Consider the following 23,213-nt stretch of genomic DNA (forward strand, 5'->3'; position numbering starts at 1 on the left):
CAATAATGTAGCATAGGACATGAGACTAGTGATAGGTATATAGATCTGGGAATCATGTGCATAAAGATTGTAATTAAACCTATGGGAGCTAAGGAGATTATCAAATGAAATATTAAAAAGGGAGAAGAAAAGAGGATCCTGGACAGATCCTCAGAGAACTCTTAAATTTAGTGGGCGTGACATGGATGAAGAAAGGCAAAGGAGATTGAGAAGGATCAGTCAGAACATGTAGTGGGAGAACCAGCAAAGGAAGACAGAGAAAGAGCAGTGTTGTAGAAACCTAGAGAGGAGAGAATATCCAGGAGAAGGTGATCATCAGCATCAGAGGCTCCACAGAGGTCAAGAAGGCTGAGCATTAAGAACAAGTCAATGGAGGTGGCCAGTAAGAAATCACTGGAAATTTTGGGGAAGGTTGGTTTCATATGAATTATGGGGTCATAAACCAGATTGTAGAGGGTTTAGAAAGAAGTGGTAGGAAAGAAAGTTATAGCACCCAGTGTAGACAGCTTTCTCAGATTTGAGGTAAACTCCAATTCTTGGGGAATTTCTCAGTGTGCGGGTTATTTGTACCCTTTTGCTTCTTTAAGAAACAAAAACAAAACCTATTTCTGCTACATATGATTTTACCATTTCATTAATTGTCACTTCCAGTTGAGAAATTAGGGAAGTTGTAGAGGCACTCAGTCTAGATAGTTGTGCTTCTTGTTATTAGCCCTAGAATATTTTGATTTTATTGTTCGGTCGCTTTTCAGTCATGTTCGACTCTTTGTGACCCTATTTGGGGTTTCCTTGGCGAAGGTACTGGAGAGGTTTGCCCTTTACTTCTCCAGCTCATTTTACAGATGAGGAACCTGAGGCAAATAGGATTACGTGACTTTTCCAGGGTCACTCTAATTAGTGTCTGAAGCCAGATTTGAACGTGGGAAGATGGGTCTTCCTGACTCCAGACGTGGTAATCTATCCACTCTGCCCCCTCACTGCCCATATTTTGATTTAGGGGAAAGCTAACAATGAATAGCTAAAGTGAGATGTTAGGATTAACCTGATGTCATTTATCTAAATTCTCCCTACCCATTTTCATTGAGAGTTGACTTATTTTAATACCTAAAGTATCTTGGCATCTTGTTCCCATATTAATGTCTTATGCAGAGCTCAGCAGTTGAGAAAAACACCTTTATAATACCTTGTTAGGCTACTGTAGTTGGCATGATAAATAGAATTTTATATTGCAGTCAAATATTGTTTGGGTGGTCATCTTTGCTTGTGAGGTGCATCTCTGTATGGAAGCATCTCTTAGTGAGAGGGATATAGATATTTATGCAAAAGTGAAGTGGGCTTTTTTGCATACCTTAACTCTTGTTTAAATTAGCATGGGTTATACTGCTGGCAAGTGAATACAAGTGCTAGATTGAATTTCTGATTGGTTTTGTTTTCCTTCCATCCCTTTAAATTGCATGTGTGCACATCTGTTGTAGATAGTGAACTGCGTTGTGAGAGTTGAATCTTTTGCAATTTGGCTTCCTTTTACTCATAATTCACAGTTGATGATGACTTTGAACTCCATTTCCAACTTAATACTGTGGGTTTTTGCTTTCACCATCACCCACACTCAGAGCTTCAAGGAAGCTCTGTCCAGCTAGTACCAGAATGAGAGCCATCTCTGCATCTTAATATGGGATTCGATCATGAAATTTCAGAATACAATTTTGTATACCTTTTCTTCCTTCCTGGACAGAAACATGAAAAAGACTGAGGTATAAGATAACTTGTTTTGATTTAACCTGATAGAAAAGGAATATATACTTGAATCACTCAAACACATGGGATCTATCTTAAGCTATTTTGATTCTATAAACTTTGAGAAAACTCTGTAGAGTCCAGATGAGGAGAAAATAGATATGCATTCCACGTGCCAGATTTGTGTTCTTGTGCTTTGTATTCATTTCAGACAGACATATAAACATAGAGATGACATGTACATTAAGTATGTACTGGGTGGGGGAGGAGGTGACTTTGAGTGCCCTAAGATTTCATCAGTTTGGTTACTCGCTCTTGCTCACACAGATTACAATCCTTCCTCAACTTTGTGGTTGGTTTTAGTTATCATTGATATACTTGGCTCCTAAAATTCATCACCTCATAGACATTCTTCTGCCAATGATCTCATATGGACATAAAGCTAATCATTAGGCCCAGGCTTTAAGCTTTTTCATCATTAGGCCCACACTTTAAGCTTTTTCGTCGTGGAACAGCAACCTCAAGATTCCTCCTTGCTAGCTTAGCCCCTTCCCAATTCTTCCTTCAGAGCTCAGCTCCACATCCATCTCCTTCTCCTTCCAGCTGCTGGGATTCCCACCTCCCCATAAATTCCCATGTTTACATTGAATAATATCTACATGTTGTTTTCCTCAATAGAATGTAGGTTCCCTGAGGGCAAGAACTATGTCATTTTTATATTCGTAACTTACAGTGCCTGCCACATAGCTCTCTATGATTTTTGGTGATTGAATAGAGAATCCAGGCTTTCATGCTTCCAGGGAACATAGGAACAAGACTTTAGTAGAAAAAAAATTTTTGTCCTGGTATGAGAAATAAAAAAAAAATCCCTGGAAAAAATAAAGTTGATAAAACTCAAAACTTCCTATTTTGTGTTTTTTTTTTTGTGTTTATTTTGTGTTTAATTTTTATAAAAGTTATAATTGGTTATATCTAACATTTGGATACTTACTCCCTGAAAAGTAGTGACTAATTCATACACAGATACACACACACATGTGTGAGTGCACAAAGTGTGCAATAGAAGGAAACAAATTATTAAGTTAGTAAAAAAGCTTCTTTTTTGGTAAACTAGCTTTGGAAGTGTAAGGAGCTACAGATTTTGCATATATAAATAGCAGCCATTAGACTGGGCAGCTATGGCACATGCTGAAGAAGAGGGGATTTGACCTTACTTATTCCGTCACCCCTCCTAGAAACCTCTTTACACACACTGTCTCATTTCAAGCAGGATCACTAGTGAAAGGGCTGGCAGCTGGATTTTTAAAGTCTACAGATGCTGCCGAAAGTTTAAGGTCAAATCCAGTTTAACTTGTGATATCAGCTATCTTAGTACTTTAGAACATCCCAGTCCTCCCTCCTACTATGTTACTAGTCTCTCTCTACTGCCCCCATCTCCCTTGCATATGCACCATCCCCTTCCCAACTTTCTTTGGTGTTTTGGAGATGCTAGAGCTTCTCATCATAAGGGTGAATAGTTCTGATGAGAAAGGGGGTTGGGTTGCAAAAAATGACAGTGCCCTAAATTTAGGAATGTTTCAGGAGAAAAGGCCCAAAATTATATTTATTTCATAAGCCTAAAGTAGATCCTGCAGAGGAGACTTGAGTTAAAATTGTCATATTCTCCTCTCCAGGTTCTTTCAGGGCCCTGGGGATATAGTTGGTTCTGGGCCAGCCATTTAAATTCCTTGAAAGTAGCGAGGTGCTCAGGCATAATTGCCTTGAGTTTCACTTCCCTGTTAAACACTTCCATTCTCTCCTCCCTATTGTATGGAGATCATTCTCCTCCCACAGAATTAATAGATGGAAAAATAGGAGTTGAATAGTTTCACCTTCCTTTTTTCTATTATTATATTATCATTTTGAATCAAGTACTTCTTTCACCCTTCCTGTGTATCCACCTTTCCCCCCAAAGAAAAGCCTTTTCTATTGTGTTTAACCATTATTTCAAACTTCAGCTTATGCTAGGTCTTTGTCTTCATGATAATTTTCTTAGAGAGCTTGGTCTTTTTTGTGTTTGCCTTTAGGTACCAGCCCTTATTTCATTTTAAAGTATTTGCCATTTTAAAAATCTTAGTTCCCTGTTCATCCCCTTCAGTTTCCTTGGATACCTTCCCCTGTTAATCACAGTTGATTCTGATAATTTCATTGCCAAAATCTTGTTCCCCAGAGCGTCCCATCCCACTGGAGGCAATTCCAGGCCATGAGATTCTACCCAGCCTCTCTCCAAACTCCTCAAACTTATGGACACCCATCAGTCCATGCCCAGACTCCCTCTCCTTATCTCTCTAAAGCTGAGGATGACATATTTCTAACTGAATGTTCTTGTGCTATAGATACGCTCCTGAAAAGTGTGCAAATCAATTTAGTAAGCCAAAGAACACACTTTCTAAATATGGGCTACTAATATTATAAGTCTAATCCTTAAAAGCTCTGATTTTGTAAATCAAATCATATTTTCGATGCATGAGGGAACTTTGCTATTTAGGGGGACCCATAATAAATCCTTTTGTAAAGCAACAGTACTGTACTGTGAATAATCACTTTATAACTTATCTGCTTTGTAAGCTTAGCTTTCCATAGATCATGTTTTATGAATGCAAAATGCACCAGAACTGAGGACCCCTTGTATTAGAAGCTATAATTTTAAGGCATTTGCAGAGTGTTTTTGTTTGTAAAGTGGTATAAGTTGTTTTGTGATTCTATTCATTAATTTCTGTGCAGTCATTCTTGTGAATTAGTTCTGTGTCATGGCTCCCATTTTGTAGATCAAATGCGAATATACATAAAGAGCTTTGCAAACCTTAAATCCCTATATAATTTGAACTGTTACATGAGAAAAATGGAGATAAAAGATCTTTGAGAACCACGTTAGAGGACCCCTGAGTTAGTGGAGGATTCAAAATATCAGTAGTTCTTAACCCTTAAGTTACATGTTGGTCGATGGTATGGCTTCATTGTCTCACTGATTCACCTAAAATCTGGCACAATGTGGTCACTGTTCTTAACCCAGGTCATGCCATTGTGACTTGTAGGTTTCCCCAAAGCTCACTTTTTAAGGTTTTTGGCCTACATGTGTCCCTGAGTTGGGTATAAAATGTGGAGACATTAACAGTTTGCATGTGTAAGCAATTACACCGTACATTTGTCCCTTTTCCCCATTTTGCTATGGGAGAGGGGAAAGCATAACGATTATGGCTGTGATTGGCAGTGTCCCAGAGCTTCTAGGGATATCATTGTAATGCTGCTTTTGTTTCTTTTTTTTCCGCTTCTTCAGTGGTTCGCACCATTCAGGAAGCCCTTCAGCACACTGTTCTAAAAATAGTGGATCTTTAGACACCTCCAAAGTCTATATAGTATCACACAATAGTGGCCAACAGGTTACTGGGTCATTGTCCAAATCCTACCACAGGCAAGGAGCAGTCAGCAAATATGTTATTGGATGGAAGAAATCAGAAGGCAGTCCCACACCCGAAGAGTCTGAAGTGAATGAATGTCAGGGGTAAGTAAAGCAACATCTTTTTCCTTTATCTTGGCAAAACAGCAAGGAAAGGGAGAATAGGAAAATGAGCTTCCAAAGGAGTACATCCTTCCTTCAAGTAATGATCTTGAACTTAATTTTTTTCAAAAGTTGTTTAGATTTTAACTTAGCTATTTTTCTTCAAACTCTTGTGTCCATTTTCCAATTTCAGTATAAAGAATTTAAAATAATTTTTTCTTCCTAAAGGCCAAAGCTATTTTTTTTTCAGTAGAAATACTTTCAGCAAAGTACTGTTTAAGTTTAAATCTTTGGGAAATGAACAAATTCATGGGTCGAGAGTGAACACATTGAATTTGTGGTAGAGCTAAGTGATCTTTAAATAACAACAAAAAAATGTGTTTATTTGTTTAACCTAATTTTAACATTGCTTTGGTTTCCTTTTTATTTCCTAGACTTTGAAAAGTGGTAGTGTTTTATACTTATGTATAGAAGAAAAAAACGCATATTGAGCCTTCAGCAAAATCTTTTATGATATTTGTGATTGTTGCATTTCTGATGAAAGTGGTAGATTTCAGGATGTGCAGAAGAAGGCTAACCAAACCAGTTTAGTCGATTTTTAAAGATTCTGGCCTAAAAGACCTTTCAGTCGTTGTGTTAACATTTTCAATTGGACTAGCCCCCATGATAGCATCAGATACTATTGCTTTCAAGCACGCACTTATTCTTTGATGAATATTAAGGATGCCCTTGCAGAGTTTCTGGAGCTTTATCAAAAAAAGGATATCTTTTTTAAAATTTATTTTCTATTTTGTAAGATAATCTCTTAGATGCATGGCTAAAATGTATTTTTACCTTCTCATATCATTATAGGCAATGTAGTATAGTGGTTAGAGAGCTGGCCTTAAAACCACAAAGAAAGTCTCATCTCTGACCCATGCTGGACAAGTCATTTAACTTCCTAATGCCCTAGAGAGCGTCACAGGTCTTTAGAAACATGGAAGGAGAAATTAGCAGCATTGAGCTACTGCTGTCCCTCAATGTCCCAGGAAACTGGCACAATAAATATATTGAAAAATGTTGGACCCACAAACTGACTCAACTTCCCATAGATCTTCCACAATAATAATAATGATGATGACAATGGCAAAAATAATAGAAGCTAGCACTTCTATAGCACTTTAAGGTTTGCAAAGCACTTCAAAGATAATATCTTATTTAACTTCTGTCTGCCTCCGTTTCCTCATTTGTAAAATGGGGATAATAATAGCACTTATTTCCCAGGGTTGTTGTGAGGATCAAATGTGCAAATAATTGTAAAGTGCTTGGCACATAGAAAGCCCTACATAGATGTCGTTGTTGTTAATAATATTCTCACAACAACTCTGCAAGATAGGTGCTATTATTATTCTCATTTTTGTAGGCAAGGAAACTGAGGCAGACAGAGATTAAATGGCTTGCCCTGGGTCACACAGTCAGTGTCTGAGGTCAGATTTGAACCCAGGTCTTCCTACCTAGCTGCCTGAGCGATACATATAAGGTTTGCCAGTACAGATCAGCCCCCTCCCATGGACATGGCTTTGAAAAAAGCTGGTGGCAAGGCCCAGAATATAGATCTGGATCAGCTGACAGAAACTGGTCCTGCCGGAGCTCCTCTTTGTAAAAATACTACAACACCCCTCATAGATTTCATAAGAAGGCTCTTGAGGAGGCTCTTTGTACATGCCTGCAAACTCACCAAGTCCATCTTCCACGATGATTTTCATCATTTTCAAAGCTTTCCCTCCTTGCCTCTTTGCTGTTTTTCATGTGTTAGTCCTTGAAATACTTGAAAGTGCATAGAAATTTATACCATCTTACAAACAAAATGATGGAATTTTCTCCCCCCAGGGAAATTGTCATTAGTTTCGCGTTTGTAAGTGAAAGTTTCGTATTTAAACATTTTTCTCTGGAAGCTTTTGCTTAGCTTGTTGCAACCCAGGCATCTCTTTGAACCAAAATGCCTTCGAGGTGCCAATGATGAGAGCCCTAAACAGCTCATTTACTGGAGACTTAGCTGCCATGGCACAGCATAATTCCTAGACTTACAGGTCAATAGCAAAGGCCATTGCCTCTTCTGATGCTACTACAGTCACTGATTGCTCTGCATTTGGCGGGAAGTAATTGGACTCCAATTTATGCTCTGTGTCTTTGGAAATCTATGGTTGCTCAAATTGCATTTCCAAAGTAAACTCTTTAAAGATCATTCCTTTGCTTCCCTCCTAGAAGAGAGCTGAAAGACAGTAATTCAGTTTGACAGTCTTTTGTTAACCATAAATACATTTCTATATACTGATAATTAAGGGAGACAGATGTTTTATTTATCCAAACAGCTTTATGAAATTGCTGATAATTAAAAATGCTTGGCACATGCCAGAAATGGTTACTCTTGAACCTTGGGCATCTCCTCTGGACACCATAGGATTGGGACGTGGGGTCCAGGCGTCTGATCCCTTAGCCTCCAAGTTTTTGAGAAGCACACACATTGATTTAAAAACATTGGCTCATCTCTAATGAATTATTGAAACTCTGTTTCTAAATCCAAACTAGGAAAAAAGGAAACAGGCTTCATTGGAGGAAGCAGCAGCTTGTTTCCATATATTGTGCTCTGGGAATCTGCTTTGTTTCTGAATTATTCAAAAATCTTGTCTGGCAATTGAACTTAGTTCATAAATGTGAAATGACTTGGGGATTTGGAGTGAAGGGGGAGCAAAACTGAACTGACTTAATAATAAAGTAATGCACATGTGTATATGTGTATGTGTTTTTGAACGCTAGTTACTGCATTTTAATTTATAACATCACAGGCAGTTTGAAGGTTGACTCCCTGATCTTCTCTCTTTTATACTGATCTGTTCCAACAGAATGTATAGTGATATGGAAGCCATGTCCACATCGAGTCAACATCAGACTGTGGTTGAGGATGCCGTTTCTGAAACCCAACATGTCCTGTCCAAAGAAGATTTTTTGAAGTTAATGCTTCCCGGCAGCCCTTTGGTGGAGGAGGGCCGAAGAAAGGTTAGCCAACTTAAAAGGATTTTCAGTCCCTACAAGAGACAGTTACACTATACTGTTGTTCCCCAAAAGGATCCCAAGAGAACCCACTATTTCATGTGAATTGAGTGTACATAAAGGAAGGAGACAGAAATAAGAGCAGTAATAAATGGTTAGACAAGGACACTAAAACCTAAAGGTGGAAAGAGCCCATGAATGGAGTCTTAAACAATTTGTGCGTCTTTTTTCATTTGTAGGTTAAGCCTCTTCACAGAGACTTAAAATAAATGGAAATTGAATTGTATGAGCGTAGGGTTAATGTGGATTCAAGCCAGTTTGAGGAACTCTAGTAATTGTGATAATAATAATGAAGGCCTCACCCCAAATGATACTAAAAGCCTGCCCATCTTCTACTGAATATTGGGCGTGAAGCCCCAGAAGAAAAATGTATATTATTGCAAAGGAAAAGTATGTTCAAACATGGCTGTTGTCATTGTTTTTAAAGTGAGTTGCCATTATGTTTTTTAAAATACTGGCCATATGAAAGAGAAGCAGAAGTGATTCTTCAAAGGTTTGATCTGGAACAACCTTAAGGAATTTAGGTGGGCACTCCAGTATTGAATGTTAGAATATCTCTCTGGGTTCAAGGCCTAGCTTCACTACTTAAGTAAGCAAAGCTGCACCTGTAAACATGGGTCAGTGAGGCAGTACGGTGGATAGAGTGTTGAGTCTGGAGTCTGGAAGACATGAGTTTAGATATGCTGTTCTAGCTGTGTGACCCTGAGCAAGTCACTTAAGCACTGTCTGCCTCAGTTTCCTCATCTATCCTCTTCTATTGAGGATAATAATAGCACCTTCCTCCCAGAGTTGTTGTAAAGTTATAAGACGATATTTGTAAAGCTTTTAGCACAGTACTGGCATGTGGTAGGTGCTATATAGATGTCAGTGATGACAACGATGGTGATGATGGTGGTGGTGGTGACAATGATGATGATGGTGGTGGTGGTGGTGGTGGTGATCCTGGCTGTGATAGTGATAAGACCTAGAAGAGCAGGATTTTTTAAGTGATTAGAGGTTTATGTCTACATTTAGGATTTCCTTTTCATACTTCAGCTGTGTAGCGTAAACACATTTTTGTCTCAAAGTGAGAAAAAAACTAGGTATCCTCAATTCACCTCTCTCTCTCCTTTCAGCTAAATTGGACCTGCTGGGGAACTAACATCCTTCTATCTCTCAGCTTTGGGAAGGTAGGAGGGAGGCAGAAAAAGGAGAGAAGCAGTGAATGCTGCTGATTAGCTTTCCATCCCTTCTCCTCTCCCCCAGCAAGTGGTCAGCTCCCTTTCCAACTCCTATTTACTCTGACAAAGAGAGAACATGTTCCCTTTAGAAGCCTCTGCTGATAGCAATGATGATTTTATGAGAGCAGAAAGATCAGGAGGGAAGGGTTTTGCTGTAAAAAAGAAGTGTATCCAATGCCCCTTTCAAAATGGAGACTAGTATAGCAAGGGAGGGGGAAGAAAAATGAAAGTAAATATAATAATTATAAAGACAGAATAATGTCAGTAGATTGACTGCTACCCTGACAGGTCTATTAGATTTAAAACTGGAAGAGGTTAGGAAAATGGAAGTCTGTTACTTTCCAGCTGACTGAGATTGGACAAATCACTTAACCTTGTCTGGCCTCAATTGTCTTTTTTGTCGAACGTGGGACGTTGCCTGCCCAGAGGCAGAGAGAGGCCTGGGCAGGAGACTAACTTAAAATTCTTCCCAGCTCTAAATACGTGATAGTCGAATTGGAAGCACGTGAGCATCTTAGAGCTAGAAGAGACATTAGAAATCAGGGGAGTCAGCAGAGTGCGGTGGCTTTTAGAGAACTTGGGGCTCAAACTCTGTCTCTAATACTATCTGGTTAATCCTGGCCACTTACCCTTTCTGGGCCTCCGTTTTCTTATCTGTAAAATGGGGGGGGTCTCCGAGGTCTTTTCTTATTCTTCATCTGGGGTCCTATTTTAGACCCTAGTTTTTACAGATAAGAAAGCCAAGGCCCAGAGTTTAGATGTCTTCTGTCAGACGTAGGGGAGCCAAGACCGGAACATGGGCTTCCAGGCCTGTGTTCTTCCATCGTGCCATACTATCCCTTATTGAAATAAAAAATGTTCAATCATTTCCATTTGTTATTGACAGTGAGTCAAAAAAAAAAGCAAACAGCCATAGATTCTGGCTTCCCTAAAGTGGAATCGTACTCCAATTAACTGAATTATAGCCTTGGAATAATACAAATTAGATCCTACCTCAAGACCTCTTTATTCTCTTCTGCCCGTAATAACATGCTGAAGAATGTGCTAGTCGTATGTGTACAGGGAATCCCCTAAGAACTGGATCCTAATGAAACTCATGTTCTTAACATATACATGTTAACACGTGTGTTTGCTAACACAAACTCATTAAACTTTAAATTGCACTAAGATTTTTTGGGGCACTGTGTATGTATATATGAGTGTATAGATATATGTATGTGTCCATATATTTTATGCATCCATAGAATATATTATACAAATAATATAAATTAGAAAACAGAGCAGTATGAGTTCCAGCTATGAAGGCAGGCTATTGCAAAAAATAAATTCTGATAGCATATCCTTTTCGTCAAGAGATTCCTCTTTTAAAACCACATTTTCCTCTCCTGGTGTATGTTTAACTTTGTAGACCACGTACATGATTTATGTAAGCATTCATCAGTTAGGAAGAGTTGACAGAATGGAAGGAACACGAAGAATAGGGATATTTTTAGCCCTTCTGCTGCATTCACAAACTTAAATGGCCATTTCTGTGCTTATTTGATGTAAACAATGTTTAAGGACAGCCAGGCGATCATACTTGTTTATCCAACGGGATATGCCTCAGGATGTAAAAGACCATGTTGGAAATGCGGGGTTTTGTTTGATTTTGTTTTAAGGTGGTGTGTGTGTGTGTGTGTGTGTGTGTGTGTGTGTGTGTGTGTGTGTGTGTGTGTGTGTAAGTGTGTGTAAGTGTGTAGCGTATATCTCTTCAGAATCAAGTGTTTTAGTAAACACTATTGTGAGAATTTTTTTTCCTAAAAGGTACCTTTAATACAGTTAAAACAATTTCATGGGGAATTCTTTTTTTTTTCACTAGACTTTACCATTTTCATTAGATTTATTTGGCTATCCTACAAGGCTGTGATATTTGAAATTAGTTTTATTGTCATGTGGGTTAGATTGAACCTCACATACAGTTGATCAGTGTCTAAATTGCCTGGTATTAAAAACCTAGTCGTTTGAAATTAAAATCCAGCAGCTTCATGTATGCATGTGAATAAATGTTGCCTGAAATGGTAACCTTCTCTATTTCCCGGAGCCATCATCATCATAAGGTTGTGGAGGCTCCATTTAGCATTTCAGAATTAATAAAGCTGTGTAGCATCTAATTAATTCATGACCATATTTTTCAGAATGTCAGAGGAGGAAGCATTAAAATGGAATAACTACTCTGAAACACCAGGGCATTTGGCTGGGGAAGTCAATGGATTTCCTTCAGCATTTCTAAGCTAGCGTGTTTGTGTCTTACTGAGGAAGAGCTCACAAAAAGTTTTCTTGGTGCTGCATCAGCCCATTGCATCTAAAATAGAGTTTATTCCATGTCTTCATTTGTTTACTAACTCCCCTTTCCCCCTCCCTCTTTTTGAACATGTAGTTTTCATTTTATGGGAACCTGTCTCCAAGAAGGTCCCTGTACCGCACACTCTCTGATGAGAGTATTTGCAGTAACCGCAGAGGATCTTCCTACGGCAGCTCGCGGAGTTCCATCCTTGACCAAGCCTTGCCCAATGACATTTTGTTCAGCACCACCCCACCCTACCATAGCACGCTCCCGCCTCGGACCAACCCGGCACCAGGCATGGGAAGCCTGAGAAGTAAGTGGCGTCACAGTGCATGTATGACCATGTTTCCGATTCTGCTGGTGTCTTGTGGCTTCTGGGATTTTCTCATCTGAAGTGCTTCTTCTATTAATGCTACATCGTGTGTTTCATCTGATTAGACCTGGGTCTGAATCTCTCTGGTCTGCTCCCCACGAGCTATGTAACTTAAAAAAAAAAAAGTCACTTCCCTCTCTCTGGAACACAGTTTCCTTATCTGCAAAATGAGAGCTAGTCCTTCATCTTCACTTTACAGGTGAGGAAACTGAGGCCTGGGGAGGGTAAAAGTCTTGGCCAAGGTCACATAGGTCATTACAAAGGTGGATTTTGATCCCAGCTCCACTGATTCCAAAGCCAGTGCTCTTCATGCTCTAAAATGTTTCCTCCTACCTGCTAGCTTTAAATCCTGTAGGGTTTTTCCTAATTAAATTAATTATTTTCAATTTAATTTTGTTCTTAATTTTTATTTTCAGTTCTGAATTCTCTCCCTCCCTCCTTTATGGTCTTTTAATAGAAAGACAATTTTGTTGTTGTTTTTCAATCATTTCAGTTGATTCGTTATGTACCCCATTTGGGGTTTTCTTGGCAAAGATACTAGAATAGTTTGCCATTTCCTTCTCTAGCTCATTTTACAGATGAGGAAACGAAGGTAAAGTGATTTAAGTGACCTGCCCAGAGTCACACAACTACTAAGTATCTGAGATCAAATTTGAACTCAGGTCTTCCTTACTCCAGGCCTGGCACTATCTACTGTATCACCACATAGTTGCCCCAAGAAAGACAATATAGTGCGGTAAAAAGAGTATTGGACTTAAATCAAGGGGCATGGGACCAAAATCCCACTTACTAGCTATTGGACCATGAACAAGCTTTTTCATCTTTCCAAGCCAGTATTTTCCTCATCTCTAAAATGGGAATGACAGATTTTGTTTCATCTATTAAACAATATTATTGTAAGGAAGATGTCTTGTGAATCTCAAAACACTATGGGAATGTGAGTTAATATCATGACTTTTATTTCAAAAACACGAAAAATGAAAAAAGAGACATTTTTGACAAAGTAAGTTGGCAATGTATACACTGTCCAACGATGGCTTAACTGAAAAACCTACTAGAAATACTGATAAAAGTCAAATTCATTCAACCTTTAGGATGAACTCTGTATCAGGCTTTAACTTTTATAACTGTAAAGAAAAAGTATCTAAAACTGTATTTATTAAAATAGCTAGGAAAAGGGGAAAAAGTGCCCTCCTAATCATCCCTTTGCTTATCCTCTAAAGTAAATACATAGTGTAGCATGAAAAAGAATATGGCAAAGGCAGGCATCCTAGTTTGGTCTTTACCCTCTGTGACCCTGAGCAAGAGCTACAGCTTCTCTTGCTTTTCATTTCTTCATCTGTAAGATGATGGAATTGAACCAGGTTATCTTGAAGGTTCAAATCCAGCCTCAGACACACTGGATTTTTTTCCAGATTATTTTACCACCTTTTTTCTAGGCAAAACTATTTCTGTTTTACAGAGGTATGGGAATTTTAAAGAAAGTATTCATTATCAGGGTTGTATTTCATGGCTTTTAGTATATTTTGGTTAAGCATCCAAACTCTTAGACTCAATGAAATGATATACTTGTTTTTGAGGCAGCTAGGTATTGTAGCCGATGTAGCACTGAACCAGGACCTAGGAAGAGCTAAGTTCAAATCCAGCCTCAAACACTTACTAGCTCTATGACCTTGTGCAAGTCAGTTGACCTCTGTTTGCCTCAGTTCCCTGATTTGTAAAAATGTAGATAATAACAGCACCTACCTCCCAGGGTTGCTGTATGGATCAAATGAGATAAAATGTAAAGTACTTCGCAAAACTTTAAAGCAACCAGATAAATACTGGCTATTTTAATTATTCTAAGCTTGAATTGAAAACAATCCCTGTCTCCCTTTGAAATTTCCTAATCTATTACTTTTAGAGACATAATATTTTAACTATTGTAAAATTCATTTATGCAAATGGAAATAACACAACTGTTCCTTGATCACAATAAAGTAAGGTACACAATGAGGGTCAAATATTCTAATATTCTCCAAAGAAGTTTGCTTTTAAATGAACATTAATGTCATCTTGCATTTAGTTTACCACAATGTTTCAGCATTTCCAAAAGATTTCTTTATTTCATCACGAGGGCATTACCTCCACTATCACAGATCTTAAACCCCACTATAAATTATCTGTATGCCATTTTAATATACAAATTTTATGAGTTAGTATAGCCAAAGGGAATTCATCGCCTGGTGGCCAATTTCTGGTATAAAGAATACAATATATGTACAACTTGGATCCAGATTCTGCTACTTTGTTTCCTAAATTGCCTGAAGCTTTGGGATGATATTTCAAAATTTTTAATAATAACTTTCATGTTGGAGAGGCAACGTGGTCAGTCATGTTAGTCAATGAGAATGTATTAAGTGCCTTCTAGTTGCCAGTCACTATGCTAAAAGTGCTGGGATACAAAGGAAGGCAAAGGGCAGCCTCTCCTGTCCTATAATTCACAATCCAATGGGAGGAGATGACTTGTAAATAGCCACATACAAATGAGATACATTCAGGATAAATTGGAGAAAACCAACAGAGAAGTCGCTAGCATTAAAGGGGATAGAGAAAGGCTTCTTGTAGAAAAGGAGATTTTATTTGGGACTTGAAGGAAGCCAAGAGGGTGGAAATTGCAGAATGGGGGACAGTCAGGGAAAATGCCCAGAGGTGGAAAATGGAGTGTCCTTTTGTAAGGGACAGCCAGAAGCCAGTATCACTTGATAAAATGTAGGAAGACTAGAAAGGTAGGAAGAGGTCAAGGTATGAAGGTCTTTGAACACTAGACAATTGATTTTATATGTGATCACGGCAGTGACAGGGATACGCTGGAGTCCATTGCATGATCAGACTTGTGCTTTAGGAAAATTGTTTGACATTTGAGTAATAGATAGACTGTAGTAGAGAGAGACTTGAGGCAAGGAGACTAGCCAGCAGGCTACAGGTGTAGTGGAAAGAGTGTTGGAGTCAGAATCATGAAGACCTGGGTTCAGATCCCGGCTCTGACATTTTCTAGTTGTTTTGGCTATGGTCAAATTACTGTGAACCTTCCATTCCTCATCCTCATCATCCGTGTGTAGGGTTTATCTCAGAGGCTTGTTATGAGGAGTTCTTTGCCAACCTTAAAGCGTGTGTGTGTGTGTGTGTCTGTGTGTGATAAAATTATTACCCATGTGCTATTGGATCTACTCTCATGCTACCTTGTTTCCAAACCACAGAGGCAGAGAAATAGGCTTTTCACTAAAATACTACTGTCCTTAGCCACTGTCCCAAATCATAAACTGCCTTCTTTATTCCTTTTTTTAGCCAGGAAACAAAAACAAAGAATTCATCAAAATTTACCCAACTAGACCTTTTTGTCCGTCTTTGGTAGGCAGCCCCCTGTGGCAAAACGATTCAACCTCAACTGGCAGCATAGAATGCCAAGATGCATCCAGGAAAAAAATTCAGTAGTGTTGTAAAAGATACGGCAAATCCCATCCCCTGATGTGTTCCTGACTTACTGAACTAAACATTTATAGCTCTGTCTTGTGGCCACAGCAGTCTCTCTGGTTTCTAAAGTCTGTCTCCTCTCCACCAAGGCAGGTTTAAATGGCTTTGAGCTTTCCTTGGTTATGGGTCATGCAGAGATTCTTGGAAGAGGCCCATGAAACAGACTCCTGAGAAGTCAGGACTCTTTGGGAACAAATAGACACTTTGAAATGGGAGAAGTCTGCAAAGATGCATTCCTAGCATATGTTTCCAAACAGGGACTGGAAGGGAATCTGGCATTTCAAACTTAGGTAACACGCTCACCCTAAAGGTTTTAGCTTCATGTAACCCTTCCGAAGGTTGGTTCCACCAGACTTCCTGGCACTGGCTGGTTGAAATTCAAATCACCAAACCTACAAACATCCTAAAGACTATACTTGGAAAGAGTGAGGGATCCAAAGTCATAGCCAACAGGCATTCCTTCCATATCTACTGTGTTCCAGGATCTATGCTAAGTGCCAAGGATACAGAGAAAGTAAAAAACCATCCCTGCCCTCAAGGAGCTCACAGTCTAAGGGGGGGGGAGGGGAGACAACATGCAAATAGCTGTTTACAAACGATATACATAAGATAACTTGGAGTCCAAGGACCTAGGTTCAAATGGTAGCTCTACCATCTACTCTCCATGTGACCTAGAACAAATCAGTTAACTCTTATGGGCTTTAATTTCCTCATCGGAAAGATAAAGGAACTGGACTAGATGGCCATTAGGGTCCTTTCCAGCTTTAAATCTGTGATCCTGTATGGAATATTAAGACTCCTGAACTGAAACGTGCCCAGGAATCACTTACTTTCACAATATAAAGGGAATCAGGAGGATAGATAGCTTACAGTAATCTGAATGAAGTCTTCTCAGAGGCAGGTAGTCAAACTGTAAGAAACCAAGCCGCTCATATATGGGTTTTCTGACCCAGGGGAAAAAAATCCAGCAGTAACTGCTAGAAGGACTGTCCTGTGCCTATTTCTACTCATTCTCTTCACAGGCAGAGCCTTTGCTTACAGAAATAATAACACCTTAACAGTTCCAAATTTTCATTTGCTTCACGCCATTCCCATCTCTTGAACCCTGGGTATTAATCCTATATTTAAAGGCATTTTAAGTTTATTCTTTTAATTCATATTTTTTTGGAGTTACTGAAATGTGCCAGATGAGTTTATAAATGACTTTTTAAGATGTAAAGACTCTTGACACAACCCATCCACAGAAATTTTCTGCATTAGCTCTTATCATTGCATTTAGGTCAGTATTTGTCTGTTCCTCATAAGATCTGTATCCTGGATAGATTATAATAAGGGAATTCCATAATGGGCCACTCACAAGAAATCATGAAAATGAGAATTGAGACTTTGTTTCAGAAACCAAGTCGGATACAGGTGATATAAAAAGTGTATGTGTGGGAAGGAAATGCTGAGCCCTGGGAAAATGATAATGGTACTCTTAAGCCTAAGTAATTGAATGGGATTTTATTATTTTTTTTTGTATGAAGAGTAAAAAAGAATACTGTTCCTTCAGTTTTTTTTTTATTTTTGAAAGACCAGAATGTAGGAGACAGGATCAAAAGCATATAGAGAGCATTGTTATCAGGAAGAATAGACTTGTTCAACAAATTCTGTGGTACTAGCACCTCTGAAGTCACCTCCAGAAGAGGAATTTGAAAAAAAAATGCACTTTATTTGGAGGCTAATGAACTTAAGGAATTTGTTACATATGAGAGATGCTACTGGCTAAAAACATAAATATATTTAATTAAGTTATAGGTAAGTTCACTGATGATAGATGCTGGCTATTTTAAAACCAAAACAAACCAAGGTTGTTTTGGAATAGATCCTTCCTCTTTAGGGTTGGTGTCGAGGACAACAACCACACCTTTCTAAAAATGTCCCTAATGCTTCTACCAGAGAACAGTGCTTTGGGCTGGTTGGATCATTTCTCTTTTTTAATCTGGTGTTTCTCACTCCCCTCTGTCTGTTCTTAATTTTCTTTATGATAAGTATCCTGTGGTTTCTGAAGAGTGATTGTAAACCTTGAGATTTTTGACTACCAGGAAATGCTGTCAAGAAAACTACTCAGTATTTGTTATCAGAATAATATAATAATAATAAAATCAGAATTAATAAAGATGGATTACATTAGTGTGGGGACTTTTGTAAATAGACAGGAAGCCACAGACTCAATGTCATTATGCCAAGAAGCAGGGCAGGAGAGTGGGGAAAGAGATCTGGCAAACCTGCACAAACACTAACATTTCCTTAAAAATAAAAAAAAAACCAAAACAGTGAATTGTTGAGCAGAACTCCAAGCTGGAGCCATACCAGACATGAATAGAAACAATAGGCAAGGGAGAGAAGAGGAAACAACCCTTCCAAAGTAGGGGATTACATTCCTCTTGGCCAGTTGGTTTAATAGTTAACTATTCCATTTTCTGGAGTTGTACCAATCTCCTTGGGGGTGAGGGGGGGTGGGTTTGAGGGAGGAACTCCTCAATTCAAAAGCTCCCAGAAAGTCCAGAATTGCAAACCATTGGAGTCAGCATTTTTTCCACTCACTAAGCATCAGGTCATGATTGGCCTAAACAAGTGGCTGGCTGTGCTTCTGGACCTCCTTTGGCATTCAGGTCTCCGAAGTGCCAGTGCCTTAGGTCAGTCACCGTACTATTGTTGATTTTCTGTGGGAACGTCAAATCTCATCCTTAGTTCTTATGAACTCTAGGCTGTCCAGTCAAATATCCCTGTTTCCCAGGAAGCAACATTTTTCCAAGTCAAAAATCAGAACATAGGATAATCCTTTTGTAAGGACTCATTTTAAAAACATACTTTATTTTTATTTTTTGAAATTGGAATGGTCATGGAAAAATCTGGGATTTGTGTTACGAAATTGTAAGGGTGACTCAAAAGTTCCCATTCACCCTGCATTCACCACGGTCAGAAGACTGACCATCTGTCTGTAACCAAAGGAGATTTACCGCTAGCCTTGTTGAGCTGTTATCAAGTGAGTTAATATTTTTACAACACGAAATACTTAGTTCAGAATATAGTAGGCACTTAATAAATGTCCTCTCCCCTCCCCTTGAACAAACACAAGACTGAGAATCAGGAGACCTGCTGGAATTGTCAGTGACAAGTTTTATAACTAGAAGCAACACACTTTATTATGCTTTCTGTTTCTCAGTTTCCTTCAATTAAGTGAGGATTTCTTACCTGCCATACCTCCAGAGAGTCACTGTGACCTAGCAAATGGAGAGCTGGCGTCAAAGCTGGGAACACCTGGGTTACAGTTCCACCTGTAATACTTACTGGCTTTGTGATCTGTGGCAGATCGCTAAACCTCTCTGTGCCAGAAGTGGTGGGAAACTCTTGGCTGTAATTCCAACAATGGACCAGACAGATGAGACTGCAGAAGAAGACAGACCCTACAGTGGTCACCCAGTGAGAAATACCTCAGTAGAGGTCCCAGCCAATAACTGGGAGGAAGCAGACAAATTTATAGAAGGAGAATCATGGACCCCTTGAACTTGATATGATTTCCCACTAGTATTCCTTAAGGCCCTGTGGAGTCTGAAAGCAGTCAGAAGGGTAGCCTGCTAGTGGGTATTCAGGAAAGGCTGCCATACAGTTGTTTGTTTCTGCCTTTCAAAACTGTGGTGCATCAAAAGTGTCTGTAAAACTCTCTTACAGAGATCTTAGAGCCCTTTGTAAACACTTACCAGTAACGCAGTTTTTGCAAATTATCGATGAAATATCTAATGACAAAGCCAGAGCACCACTGACAGACTTGTTGGGTATTGCCCTTTGTGTCCCTTTGTTAACTTATTATGGTGCAGAGTTAAGTCCTTTCTGACAGTCACTCTGTGATCTCTTCATCATAAGTGACCAAATTTGGTTTTAATCTAAAGAAGCTTCCCTAGCAGTAAATAAAATTTAAGTTTAAGAGAACACTGGGATTTCTTAGTGAACATTTTAAAATAAAATGAACTATTTGTGGGGACATCCACTTAACTGAATGAGCTTACAATCTAATGAGGAAAGAGAGACAGTTATATGAATGTCTGAATTCTACCTTTTCACTAAATTAGAGCGAATGGTCCAGAGTTATACTGCAGTTGGTGACAAAATAAATTATAATTTAAAATCTCCTTTTCTTGTATCATTTTCTCCATTATTAGTTGTATATGTGTGTGTGCATGCACATGCAATGTACATCGGTATAAAGCTAAACATATACTTGTGATATATGGTAGAGAGGAGCTTTTTTGGTTCAAAACTGAAAGGACCAGGCAGCCCCAACTCCACTGATCCCCGTCCTGTCACAAGGATTAAGCATGTACAAGTGGGATCGAACATTCCTAAACCTGCATTCTAAGGGAAGGAGAAGGGTGAGAGCAAAGTAGCAAATCCTGTGAACATTTCTCTTCCTACCTGATTTCCCCCTCCCCCAATTCCCAGCAAGTAGGAATCAGCTGCTGATTTAATTGAGGTCCTCTTTGACCTGGCCAAGGACAAAGAATGTCCCATTTTAGAAGCTTCTGCTCGGAGCATTGGTTGTTTATTCAAAGCAGAAAAAACTGAGAAGGGAGGGTCACACTAGAAAAATATTATCTTTGTTATTCCTCTCCAAATGGGGGCCAGTGGAGCAAGGGCAGAAATAAGTAAGTTAATAAGATGATTAGCAAGGTAGCGTGTTGTGAATAGTTTAACAGCTACCCTTTGACAGTTCTTTTAGATACAAATGTGATAGAGGTCAGGAAAGCCTGAGCCTATGACTTTTGAATGAGGATAAAAGTTAATTTTAGCCCCAAACAGCCTCTCCTTACACAAACGACATCAAAGCTCATTTCCAAAGGTTCACTGCTCTTTTAATAAAGCTCTTATAAGGGCAATTTTCCAAATGCTCGAGCTTGGTTCGGATGCCAGAATTTCTCATCTACCCAAAAATTGTGGGTACAGAAATTACAGGTGTAGTTTGTTAATTATGCCCTGAGTTTCCTTAATTGCAAGCTCAGTCAGCCAGGTGGTCATTATTTTGAGTGGTCTAATTAGTCAGATGTATTCACAGGTATCTGCATGTAACTCATTTGGGTGGGCATGGAAATTATGAGGCAAAAGAAAGTCCAGTTGAAGGCCTTCCAAAGTTTGCTGGGAAATACCCAAAGAATGCTTCAAAAAAATACAACTCAGCTTTGTGAGTAATAAAAAAACAAAGCAGTGGAATCATTTTTAAAGAAATTGCAACTCCTACAGAGGAAGAATGATAAATCATTAAGTATTATACGTAGGAGGTGTTTCTGGTATGACTGGTTATTGTCGAGCCACTTGATTCAGGACAAATGGAGGAAAGCATAGTAAACCACAGGTTTTGTATATAGTAAATAACTTTCCGTCTCTCTTTTGTATGTAATTCAGCAATAAAATTGTCCTCTTACCATCCATACTAACATGAACAAATGAATTAACAAGTAAATGTTTACATGATTAAGTGAAATTAACATGGTTCAATGCAGAAGAAAAAATTGTTCAAATCTCCATCTTAGACCTATGGATTCTACTATAAGGCTTTTTCAAGTCATCAGCGTTGGAAGATGTTTCCTTCCAGGCTTTTTATATGTTAAAAGCACTAGATAGAAAAAGAAAGAAAATGGTACTAGAATCTTGATGTCTGTAGTTGGGCTTGGTCACATTCAGAGGAAAATGATTCCAAGGGAAAACATCATTGCTCAGTGTCGATGCTGTACATAGTTTAAATGCTAACTCCCTTTCTGCTGTAATTTCTTCTGTGACTTCACTTGAATTAGTTAACCTTCAGTTTTCTGCTTTTCCCCAACTTTTTTCAGGCTATTTTTAGCTGTATGTGTCTTAGGGTAATCAGCAACTTACATTTTTGTATTTTTTTTTTAAATGAGGGTAGGGAGATGTCTTTTAAGGGGGAAGAAAAGGAGCCATTGCAGGTGAATTTCCCAAGGGGATGATATTGTAGAGAGTTCTCTGTGATATCACTGACACTGTGGTTTTGTTTTTTGTTTAGATGAGTTCTGGCTCTCCGATGGGTCCTTATCGGATAAGTCCAAATTCACTGATCCAGGTCTGATGCCCCTCCCAGACACTGCCACAGGGTTAGATTGGTCCAACCTTGTGGATGCTGCACGGGCATTTGAAGGTAAAGACTAAACTGGCCCAAAGATCGCTGCTTTTTTTTTCAATGCCACAGAGTGTTTCTGTACCTTTCTTAGAATCAAGCTCTTATGTTGTCTAGATGAGCTCTAGGGTATTTTAGCCCCAGAGGGGAAAATTTGTGTGTGGTGTTGTTTCTTTAGGGAGCCTGTGCAGATTAGAGTGAAAGGGTATTAGAATGAGACTCAAGACCAGGGTTCTAATGCCAGATGACCTTGTAAAACTCACTTCCTCTTCTGTTCCTAACTTTCCTCATCTAAAAAGTTGAGTGCTTTGGACTCATGGTCCCTAAGGTCTCTTGTAAAATCCATCCTGTAATTATTGTTTTTGTAAGTAAGGGAACTCCGCCCCCCCCCCCTTTTTTTTTTGGTCAAGAAGATAAGCATTGACAGGGAAATTCTGGCATTCATCCACCATCATTAAGATGTGATTGTGGCATAAGACGCTTCCTTTGGCTTCTAATTTCATGTCAGTTGGTGAAAGGTCCTTAAGGATTCTTTTAAAGAATGTTGATAAGGGCAGCTAGGTGACGCAGTGAGTAGAGCACCAGCCCTGTAGTCAGGAGGACCTGAGTTCAAATCTGGCCTCAGACACTTGACATACTTACTAGCTGTGTGACCTTGGGCAAGTCACTTAACCCCAATTGCCCTGCCTTCCCTCCTCCAAAAAAATAAAAATAAAGAATGTTGATAGCCTTTCTGTAGGAAGAAGTGGCAAGGAAGAACAGAACCACTGGAGAGGACTTGTACATTCCTTTCTCTTAAAATAATGGATTCCCCAAGGCTCTTTGAAAGCAGAGATTTTTGTTTTTATATTCTCAGAGCCTCACACAGATCATAAATGTTTGTCGATTGATTTCAGGCAGATATCCTTGAAGGGTTTGCTTGATAGATTCCTAAGCCAATGGAAATTACCATATTTTCTAGAATTTCCACCAGGAAGGGGAATATGGCTCACCTCCAAGGACCCATGCCACCCATTCAGCCCAGCTCCTTATCTCGTTTACAGCCCACCTCTCTTCTCCGTACCTCTCCTCCCCTCAGTAAGATACCAGGGCTTCCAAGATGTGAAGAGTAGAACACCTGCTCTAAAGGCAGGGCCCACAAGTTAGAGGTGTGTATCAGAGGAGCAGCACAGGTTGGTAGAAAGGATACAGTGCTCTTAGAATCAGGAGACTCGAGTTCCTATCCTAGCGATGATATAGGCAGATTACTT

The 23,213-nt window shown here is 39.1% G+C and overlaps 1 protein-coding gene across 1 annotated transcript in view; it reads left to right on the forward strand.

Moving 5' to 3' along the window:
* SIPA1L2 (signal induced proliferation associated 1 like 2) overlaps nucleotides 1-23,213 on the forward strand; it is a 117,308-nt gene that overhangs the window by 78,685 nt on the left and 15,410 nt on the right. Inside the window, 4 exon segments of the mRNA XM_036756506.1 lie at nucleotides 5,054-5,278; nucleotides 8,158-8,311; nucleotides 12,002-12,221; nucleotides 21,853-21,984. Coding sequence (XP_036612401.1) covers nucleotides 5,054-5,278; nucleotides 8,158-8,311; nucleotides 12,002-12,221; nucleotides 21,853-21,984 — 731 coding nt within the window.

This window comes from Trichosurus vulpecula, chromosome 4 (assembly GCF_011100635.1).
Source record: "Trichosurus vulpecula isolate mTriVul1 chromosome 4, mTriVul1.pri, whole genome shotgun sequence".
NCBI lineage: Eukaryota > Metazoa > Chordata > Mammalia > Diprotodontia > Phalangeridae > Trichosurus > Trichosurus vulpecula.